We start from the raw sequence: 11546 nt of genomic DNA, 5'->3' as shown, positions 1-11546 counted from the left end.
TAACACACCAACATGGAAAAATTGGCAACAAACAAAAGCAGATCCACATTACCACAAAAATCGATGCGAGGTGATACGTAGTTAATTACATCGCTAACGAAATAACGCGTAAGGCAAACAAACTACGACTTTTTATTGGCCGGGTGAGTGAACTGGCCCTCTTGGAATCTTTTGGCATCATGCAAACACATAAGCACCCGTTCCTTCATTCTCTTTCCGTCATGCGTTTAGAACGGGTCGTATTTTGAGAGGGCCGAGTGCGCGGACGTACGAGCGGCCAAGAGTTGACATTTAATCCATTTTTGATGGTTTATCATCGGCACAGCAGACCACTAGGCCTCTGGAAATTCTTGTGGGGTGAGAAGGGAGATTGGGGAGAGAACCGCAGAAGGTAGGAGGAGCAGAGGAGGTAGAAGGAGGAGGAGGAGGAGGAGGAGGAGGAGGAGGAGAGAGGAGGAGAGAGGAGGAGGAGGAGTGGTGGTCCCGGCGAGGACGCAGGACTGAGCAGATGCGTGACGTTGAAGCGGGGGCTCGCTGGCTCCCGAGGCTAAGATGCTACACTTACACACCTTATAACACTAGATACACTCGCTAAAATTACCTGCTGGAGTCCAGTGTGGGCAGCCCGGAGGAGGACCGCTTGTAATAACACCGCCGGCAGCGTGCCACCCATAATTTCGTTGATTCCCGAGATGTGTGTTTGTGTGGCGCTCGACGCGTCGCGCCCTCCCGGCCCATATCCAAGATGGCGGCGCGGCCCGTATTGGCTGGCTTCACCGCCTAGTTCTGCGATTGGTCCACAGATGGCGATAGTGTTTTGAGTGTAGTCGCGCTCTCCCTCCCGGCCTTATCGCGCTAATAATGAAGGTCCGACCAAGGCGAGCGCTTATTGGTTCTCCGGGCTCCCTTACCTACTGATTGGGCAGACTTGTTTACCGCTCGGGGTTCTCGTGCCTGGTGTCTAATTCAGAAAAGGATTCATTTGCCATCACAGGTAGTCGAGGCTGGTGTGTACACAGTTGTTACTAAGTAGTTACCACTGGGAAGAATTATGTGAACAATGAGTTCAAATTATATTGATAGTATTCTGCCCAAGTACCAGGCGGAGTCGGCCGCGGCTAACCTGGTAAACTACAATACGCAAGCTAGAAGTATGTATCCCTACGTGAGTGTCACTTCACATCAGCTGTCCAGCAACGCCGCCAGCAACATGTCGCCCTTCAGCGCTATGACAGCCACCACAGACGGGGACAAGCAATGCCGCTACTCCCAGACCGGAGCCACGGATATGTCCCAGTATGGCCTCAATCTGCAGAACTGTGCCACTACTAGCAATATGGCCCAGTACTTCCACCAGAACAACGTCACTAACCCACTCAACTCCTGTAGTCAGCCAACCCCGACGCCTCATATTCCTGACATCCCTCGGTACCCGTGGATGTCCATCACAGGTAGGTCCTAAAGTTGTCTTGAATCTCGTGAACTTGATCCCTGTAGTTGTCTCCTTCGTAGAGTCTCCTAGGCGTGTTTGTCGTAGAGCAGTCCCCTCCCACCTCTCGTAGTGTCCTGTAGCTCCTTTTTGTCCCTTCCTTTAGTTCCTCTCCTTCCTCAGGAGGGACCTTCCTGTCACCCTGCAAGATACAATCCTTATCAAGAGCTTTCGTTCTGGAGTTGTGTTTTAGTGTTGTCCTACCCAGTGCTTGTGTTAGCTAGTCTGTTCTTGAAACTTAATCATGAGGACTGTGCGAGCTTTCTATGTGCAATATATAGCACAGCAATGTGTGTGTTTTTCAAAGAAGAAAGCTTAAAACGTGAATTGTAGAAAATATCACTATGACCAGTAATGAGTGAATAACCAAGAAAAAAAGTGTTTTGCAATGCTACTGCCCTGAATTCCCCCCGTGCATGCAGTTATCCGAGGTGGTGTGTTGCTCGACAGTGTTTAGGAGGGTGCAAGAGGTGTTGCACATTCCCTTAATGGCCCTTGCCTGATCCCTTTGGTGCACAAATTCCTTCCCCTCCTCCCTCCCTCCCCATCCTTCGCACGAGGCTTTAGAACGCTTATATATGTGCTGGTGCATGTCTGTATTTCCCTAGACAGGAGGAAATCACAGACTTCCCACGAGTGCCATACTTGTTGCAGCAGAGTATGTTGTTGGAGGCACCTCCACCACACCTTTTATTGCACGTCCCTTAGGGAGTAAAAGTGTGCAGGCGTTTGTGAAAATCTTTATACATAGTGTTGTGTACATGTGTGTTAATCCCTTTCTCCCATTTACTATCAAAGAGAAAAAGAGAAAGAGAGAGAAGAAAACCATATTAAAACCATGTCCAGTGTAAGGGTCAACTAAACCCACCCATTTATGAAGTGTAAAACGAGTTGTGATCGGTCATAAACCACAGTAGCCGCGACACGAGTGTCAGGCAGCGGAAGAAACCACTCCTCTCCTCAATACAACTTCACCTGACTGGTCCTGCTACAAGGACAGACAGCATGACCAGCAAGTGAGCAGAGATATTATCATAGGGCACTACTCTCATCCCCCATGTTATAATGGCAAGGGAATGAAAATTACGATCAAAATCGATTGCTAAGTGTGAGAGCAGTGCTAGGCTGAGTCAGTGAAAAGTGTTAACATTTCTCTATGTGATTCTTTAGTGGGCGAGAGAAGCCCCTTTTAGTCAGCAAGTGTGGTGCGTTTGATATTACTCGATAACCTATAACTAAATTTATCCATATCCCCATAAAAGTGTAGAAAAAGGAGTCAGGGTGTAAATTGCAGTGACGTTTATTGCGAAGAACAGGATGACAGGTGCTGCGTCCTCGGAGGTTGCCACTCATCTGACCGCAGAAACGCGTGCTAACACTCGGTTGCCGCTGCTGCCATCTAGCGGCCGTGGCGGGAACCTCCACCGCTCAATATGGCCGATGCAATCTGCAATGAGAACGAAAGACTGTGAAAACTGGCGAAGAGGCGCCCTCACTGCAGACCCGGTACAAGCGCTTTAAGCATTGTACCTCCGCCATTTCCACACCAGGTGTAAGGGGTTGCATCTTAACGTCCGTACCATGGTGTGTTATGCACACGGCCTAAGCCATAAAACTACAGAGAAATGGGCATAAAACGATATTAATCCTGCGAAAAAATAAAAGAATATGTCTCACTAAATACTTAACGAGTGTAGAAGCGAGTTCTTGTGGGATCAGGACAGTTAGATCATAAAGGTTATTTATTGTATTATGGTCTATAATCAAGAAAAAAGCATTAAACAGAATAATTTGTGCAACACCAATGGCAGGAAATTATGATGGTAGATTTGTATACTGATAAAAAATTAAAAGACATCAGGGAAGCTGGTTGTTGTCACGCTTGCCACTAAACAGTACAGACAAGTGATCGATTTCCCGACAATAGTTCTCTTTATATAAAGTAAACTAATTCTTTTATTTTCTTAAATGAAAGAGAAATGATATAAAACCACCCTAAATATATTACTATCCAAAAGAAACCCCGATTTATTGATTGTCTGTTTAATGGTGTATGGGATATATTTCAGACCCGTGTATATAAACTATAGTCATAATATCTTTCAATTCTTGTACCCAATTGTCTTAATATTATTGACAGTAGTTTCGTTTGAAGTAGATCTTCGCTCTAGGTATGTGTGTAAAGTGTTGTGTATCCATGTAAATGAGTATAAATTCGTATACAACTGCATGTTTATAGCTACATGTATAATCATAAGATATACAATAATAACTAAAAAGTAACAAACAATACATTAAGTCTTATTCTTAAATAAAAAAAATTAAACACAGGTCAATATCAATACTTTCATTAGGAATAACTAAGGTAGTTTTTCTTGTATTTATATCACTAAAACGGCTACCAGGAATGTTATTCTCCAGATCAAGGTTAAATTTAATGTATATTATAGACAATTAATTCCTATAATGAGTAGTGTATTCCCGAAAAAAAAATATCTGTATTATAAATATTATAATTTATAAATATTTGATTGTTATGAGGAGAAATTATTTATTCTCGTGTTAAATGGTGTTGAATTAATTGTCGTATACCATTATTACACTAATTTTTCTAATGATCATTAGTCACATTGTAATTAATCATATATTAATGATTCCATTTTGAATTAAATAATTTTTTAAAATATTAAAATAATATAAAATAGACAAAAGCAAAAAGAACAGCGATGATAATAATAATAATAATAATAATAATAATAATAATAATAAAAACATCCCTATAAATATTATTATTATTATTATTATTATTATTATTATTATTATTATTATTATTGCTATTATTATTATTATTATTATTATTTATTATTATTATTATAATTTATTATTATTCTTATTATTACTGATATTTATATTGCTATTATTATTATTGTTTGTTTTTGTTTTTTAGTTATCATGATTGTTATTGTTTACTACAATCGGTATTATCACTTAATTATAGTATAACAATTATCACTATAATACATGTAATTGATTATATTATTATAATTATTGATATCGGTGCTAATATAAATTTGATTAAGAGAAATGGTAATAGTCATAATATGACTGAAAATTTATCAGGAATTCATATCACATGTAAACACTTTATTTATTATAATAATAATAATAATAATAATAATAATAATAATAATAATAATAATAATGATAATGATAATGATAATAATTGATAATAATCATGATAATGATAATGATAATAATAATAAAAAAATAAATAAAAATAATAATTGTAATAATGATAATAATTAGAAATTATACATCATAGATATGAATTTTATTAAGAGTTACAATAATGACAAATACAACTATTATACAGGTACATAGGGAGATTGACCTATTAATTACTTTTATACTAACATTATTAGTAAGTAATTTTCATTGATGTTTCCTCTTCTTATCTTGTTCATATTCTTATTATAACTATTATTCGAAATATCTTTATTATATCTATATTATGATAATTGTCAATATCACTTTATTATTATTATTATTATTATTATTATTATTATTATTATTATTATTATTATTATTATTATTATTATTATTATTATTATCATCATCATCTCGACTTATATTTTAATGGAACAAATGATCACCCATAATAATACTAAATTCATAATTTTGCAATTATATCAATATTTTTTTCTTTTTCTCAATTTAAGGAAGGAGCAAGTAAGAGTATACATTAGTATTGATAATTTAAGAACTTAGAAATAGATTAACTTAGTTTTTAAGAGACTCTCTCTCTCTCTCTCTCTCTCTCTCTCTCTCTCTTTTCTTGTTAATATTGACACATAACATAAAAGCTTGGTATATACGATATTGTCCCTAACATACCTGGGCTTCCTGCCGCCTACCCACTCCCCCTTAATTTACCCGGGAACACGTTTAGGCTATCTGGACCGCTCCAAGACAGGCGGCTGCGCTCATAATAGCAGGATGGTGACCCGGGTCCTCCTTCAAGGATGTAAATGCGTCCGAGGTCACTGACATACTGTGCTACACACTATGAACACCTTCAGGGCATTGGAAGGTCTCTGCTTGTCGTTCTCACTCTCATAACATAACTGGGTTTTGTTCTGTGGTGGAAAATGATAAGAGTTGAAGGTTTATTATTAACATATGAATGTTATTTATGTTGATAATATTTATTCTATTCTTATATCATTTTATCACTTTTGGTACAATTAATATTATATATATATATATATATATATATATATATATATATATATATATATATATATATATATATATATATATATATATATATATATATATATGCAAGTAAATCACTGTAGGTGCACGTGATCTAGGTATATGGATAACCACAAGGAAAGAAGAAAACACAATTCCCCTCTTTAGTCTGTACTCACCCCTGAAGATGTGAATTTCACGAAAGCGCTTGGGAACTTCGTGTTTTCTTCTTTCCTTGTGGTTATCAGCATATATATATATATATATATATATATATATATATATATATATATATATATATATATATATATATATATATATATATATATATATATATATTACTTCCTTGCTGCTATGAAAATTAAAATAGTATAGTGATGAATCAGATATTAATTGTAAATGTAGAATATAAGTGTTTACAGTGAGGAAGGTGATGACATTGATGAATGGGGGAAAAACCACAATTGACATATTACCACAAATACTACTTTTAAAGAGTGTCAGAGATATCATTGTTTGAAGCCAGATGTTGGTGATATTGAATACACAGAAGATTAGATGGGATGATAATTATGTAAATGGATGTAAAGTAAACGATGCATGAACCAACGTTTCTTCTATATTTTTTTCTTTACTCTTATTATCGTTATGAAGACCGTAATAATATGTCACACGAGTTTCTTTTCAATTTAATAAAAAAATATGTAGCTTCAATCCAAACCACATATAAACAGACAAACAACAATAAAAAATACCCAGCAGATATTTCTAATTAGTATGAAATAAGTACTTTCAGAAATAATAGCAGTGGGAAGATAAAGCTATACATATGTACATAAATAACTAAAGCTTTTTTTATAATATTAATAAGGTATTCCTACAGTATATTAAATCACAAGTTGGAGTGGAAAAATGAGTGTGATAAATTTATTCGTTGATGCCAATTACAAGACTATGAACAAAATTTATAAAAAAAGTTGTTAATAGTAAAGAAAAAAGTGGGATTTTTTTTTATATAGTGATGATAATGAGAACGTAAATAAGAACATTAAATTCACCGTAAGATAATGACAGTAACGGTGCATATCACCTGAGAGGAGAACACGAGACTTCAGTGCCATTAACGACACCACAAATATGTGTCGATAACAAAAACAAAGGAATGCATGCTTCCTCCTCCACCTCCTCCTCCTTATCCTCTTCCTTCTCCTCCTTATCCTCCTCCTCCATCTTCTTTTCATCCTTCGCCTGCTCTTTACCCTTCTCCTTCTTCTCATCCTCCTCCTCTTGCTCCTCTTGCTCCTCCTTATCATCTTCCTCCTTTTTCTTTTCCTCTTTTTTCCCCTCCTCCTCCTCCTCCTCCTCTCCCTTCCTCTTCCTCCTTCCTGCACTTCCTTCTGTTTTTCCGGCACCTCCTTCTCCTTCTTCTCTTCTTCCTCCTCTCTCTCCCTCTTCCCGCTTCCACCTTTTTGCACTTCCCTCTCAACCTCTTCCCCCTCCTCCTCCATCTTCCCTCGCCTTCTCCCTCCTCCTCATCCTCCTTTTCCTTCTCCATCTTCCCTCACCTTCCCTCTCCTCCTCTTCCACCTCTTCCTCTTCTTCCTCCCCCCCATCTATTCGTCTCCCCCACACTCTCATATACCACAGAATGTAAGACCATCAAACATTCCCGATAATCACAAACTGTAACTTACGTGCAGAAACACCTCAGAGTTTGTCATCATAACATACAACTCTACGAGAGAGAGAGAGAGAGAGAGAGAGAGAGAGAGAGAGAGAGAGATTATTGTCGCCATTCGTTGAGTCGTAAATCGTAATGAGGGTAAATGCTCTTGTGTTTAGCACCAACACGATCACAGATATCTAGGGAACTACTTACAGTAGAATATTTCCCCAAGGTAATTCCCCAGAATATGTGTATACCTCTGTGATAGATGAGGGGGAGGGGGGTAGGAGGAAGGTTTGTGGGGGTGTGGGTGGGGAGGGAGGTTTTGGGGGTGAGAATGGTGGGATGGTTTGTGGGGGGGATGTCGGTGGGGAGGAAGGTTTGGTGGGTGTGGGTAAGGAGGATGTTTTGTAGGATGAATGTCGGTGGGGGAGGAAGGTTTGGGGGTGTGGGTGGGGAGGGAGGTTTTTGGGGTGAGAATGGTGGGATGGTTTGTGGGGGGGATGTCGGTGGGGAGGAAGGTTTGTGGGTGTGTGTAAGGAGGGATGGTTTGTAGGATGAATGTCGGGGGAGGAAGGTTTGTGGGGGTGTGGGTGGGGAGGGAGGTTTTGGGGTGAGAATGGTGGGATGGTTTGTAGGGGGGGATGTCGGTGGGGAGGAAGGTTTGGTGGGGTGTGTAAGGAGGGATGGTTTGTAGGATGAATGTCGGTGGGGAGGAAGGTTTGGTGGGGGGTGGGTAGGCAGGAAGAGTACGTCGAGTACACAGGAGGAGTTTATTTTTCGACTAATGATGCAAACGTTACCTTGTGCACCTACCTCCATACCCTTCTCCTCTCCCTCCTTCCTCCCTCCCTCACCCACAGCCACCTGCTCCCAATCCTCCTCCTTCTCTTCCTTCCTCCCTCCCTCCTCCCTCCCTCCCTCCCTCCTCCTCCTCCCTCCTCCCTCCCTGACTTATCCTCGTCCACCACCTGCTTACTGACCCACCTCCCTCACACATCTCCAACAAAACAAAAAAACTCGTTGACTCAATCGGTCTATCATTGTATCTATTCGTTTATTTTTCTTTTTGTGTGCTAACTTTTTTTGCTCATTATCTGTCTGAATGTTTATTTTGTACATCTTCCTATTCTAGTTCTCTTATGTTTCTCTGTCTTGTTTTGTCTTGGCCTTTAATTCCGGTTTTATGGTTATCATACTGTCCGTCTGTCAGTATGTCTTGATTTTGAGTGTTCATTTTATTTTCACTGTCTGATTTTGTTCTCTTTCTGTTATTCTATATATCTGTGTCTGTCTGTCTGTCTTTCTCTCTATCTATATCTGCTTCTACTCTCTCTCTCACACACACACACATACACACACACACACACACAGAGGATGACAAATGGCCATATTATTGTGGTTAAGGTACGGCAATTCCGGGAGATTCAATACTGCTCATTGTGAGGGTAAACTGTCAATGCTTATTATGGTCCACAATTGGTTTCCAAAGCTTCCAAAAGTGCGCAGCCGATATGATTGATTGCCAATCTCTATCAAGGGAAGGCAGGAAATTATGGAAGATGTCTTTGAATGGGCAACTTGTATTCACGGGGGTTTGTGGGATTTAGGGGCTTGGAAATGTTAATGTGTATGTCCATTCTAAAGCAACATTGACAGACATGGCCTTCCTCAAATTGTTCACTGTTATCCAATGTATATACAGGTGAATAAACGAAGAAAAACAGAGAGTAGAACAGATATATATTCTTCATATAGATTCAGGTATATGTACAATGTTCAGGTGTCTTTTATACTCTCTATTTTATTTGTATAATGTTTACCTCCACCTCCAAGTTGTAACATGTTAAAGGGTCATTATTTTTTTATTGACCATTTTCCTACCCGACGATGAAGTTTATTCTGACAGCGAAACTTTTCAACCTAATAGATTATATGTACCAAGCGCAATAACTGTGATGAATTGTATTGCATATCTTATTAAACATACATTCCACATTCAAGGGTATTCAACTACGAAAATATATGAAAAAAATAGTAAAGAATAAATCGAATAGAAATGAGATTCATGTTTATAAATGCTATTTTCGATGTTTCATATATTTTTACGGATTCTAAGTTAGTGAGGCTAGATACTTCCTTATTTCTCAATCAACAGTTATTGAAATTTTTTCCTTCCTTAGACACGTTCTTCTCAATCCTTCACTGTACGTTCTTCACAATCCTTCACTGTACGTTCTTCACAATCCTTCACTGTACGTTCTTCACTTGTCCTTGACACACAACAATAGAAAAAGAGATCTGCTTCGAGATTTCTCAAATGTACACGATCTTCGATGCTTCAAAAATATGTTTTGGAAACCCACATATCAAACTTTTATTGACAATATACGTTTGTTTTCATTCAATGCCCTTTAGACAGTAAATCTAGCACCTTGGTTTTATACTTTATACTTCAAGGTTTATATGATAATGGATGGATTTATGTTGAGTTCTGAATCAGTTCCCCTTATTTTTCCAACTTCCCACGTGTCTAGAATCCGACGTGAGGTTATCGAACCAGTAGTTTAGGAGACGAGTGTGAGTTAGCTAGCTATTGGTTTGAGGTTTTTGTATAGTGTCAATAAAGCATCGACTCAAGGTCTCGTTATAAACAACGAACCATTGTCTCGAGGTTTCATATCATTCATATAATAAACCAGTAGCTCGAGGGTCCTAATGCACTCATAATGCAACTAGGTCCCTTTGTATGATGAAACAAGGTCCCAATGTAAGTTAATAAACCAGGCAGTAGGGGGGAGGTTACGGCCCGAGAGAGAGAGAGAGAGAAAGGTGGTTTACCCGACAGCACTGGGTCCGGTCCATTTTCCATTGACACCTCGCGAATGATGGCAGAGGAACGCCCAGCCTAACCAACTCGTTCTGCCTGCCCTGGTGTCCTCTCCTCCCTCCTCCTCCTCCCTCCTCCTCCCCCTTCCTTACTCATACAACGGGATGGAGAGGAGAGAGAGAGAGGGGGGGAGGATGAGGATGGGAGGAATGATTTATGAACTTATCTAACCTGTAATCCGGTAGACGCCTGGGGAATTTAATGGAAGAAATATGGGATTTAATTCGTTTGATACTTGGAAACTATTATCTATATTATGTATAGTTGGAGGTTAATAGACTAGTTTATTCTGTAATCTGTTAAGTACTTGAAGATTTAACCAGGACATATATTGAGATATTTAGAGATATAAGATAAGATTAGGGATATTTATAATCAACTCGTTTTATTGAAAACAAATATTTACCTGTGTTTCAGTGGACTGGGAATGTAATTCGTTTTGTATTGTGGAATGGGATGGTTCTGTATAATGTATATCTTTTAATATCTAACGAATCGAAGATGTATATGATGGTTCATATTTTCGTCAACTCCAGTAGTAACGGGGATTATTGTCCATGTAATAGTTTGTTTTTAAATATACCCTGTAATTCCTGAGTATGACGGAAACTTAACTAGCATGGTATCTTTTGTAGGTAGACAGGGGATTACTCATGTACAGTATGATAATTCGTATGAGTAGACGAGGGATTTATCAGATATGATGGCCCACATACACAGACGGAGGATTTATATCGAAAACTCTGTCTTTCTATACAATGTGGAGATTTACGATGATATTCAGCTTGTAGCGTGTTAGGAATGTTCACCATTTAATATGCATGAAGTTATATAGTTACCTAAAACCTGGTGGTATATGGCAGTGTTATTTTTGTTGAATTCTGAGTATTCAATGCACAGGTTGTGTTAGACACGCCTTGCAACATTACGCAGTGAATCCTCGAATTTGACTCTGTTCTTTGTAATCTCCTGCAAAAACGCGCATTGAGGGGATTAGTTTGTTTTTCATCCTGCATAATTCTCTGCAGTGTGTTGACTTATCGAACTGCAGGTTATGTTCCACAAACCTCAAGTAACACATACAGAAGTTTGCATTATGAGAGAGAGAGAGAGAGAGAGAGAGAGAGAGAGAGAGAGGCTTTGTTTTTACTGAGTTAACATATGCAAGTTTTTGTCAGATGTGAAGCAAAGTATGTCAAAGCAATTTAGCAGAAGTAATTTGTTCAACTTTTTTGATATGAACGATT

General features: G+C 38.5%; 1 protein-coding gene across 2 annotated transcripts in view; it reads left to right on the top strand.

The window, feature by feature from the left end:
• Positions 1-479: 479 nt before the first annotated feature.
• Positions 480-11546, top strand: part of LOC121869373 (homeobox protein abdominal-A homolog) — a 173103-nt gene continuing 162036 nt past the window's right edge. The window contains exon 1 of one of the 2 annotated variants that reach the window (XM_042370709.1): positions 480-1451. In XM_042370709.1, the coding sequence (XP_042226643.1) occupies positions 1061-1451 (391 nt within the window). In that variant the 5' untranslated portion in view covers positions 480-1060. The remainder of the gene's footprint in view (positions 1452-11546) is intronic. The other variant, XM_042370710.1, reaches the window with a different exon arrangement.

Source organism: Homarus americanus, unplaced genomic scaffold (assembly GCF_018991925.1).
Source record: "Homarus americanus isolate GMGI-L3 unplaced genomic scaffold, GMGI_Hamer_2.0 scaffold36734, whole genome shotgun sequence".
Lineage (NCBI taxonomy): Eukaryota > Metazoa > Arthropoda > Malacostraca > Decapoda > Nephropidae > Homarus > Homarus americanus.
This window is presented reverse-complemented; position numbering and strand designations above follow the sequence as displayed.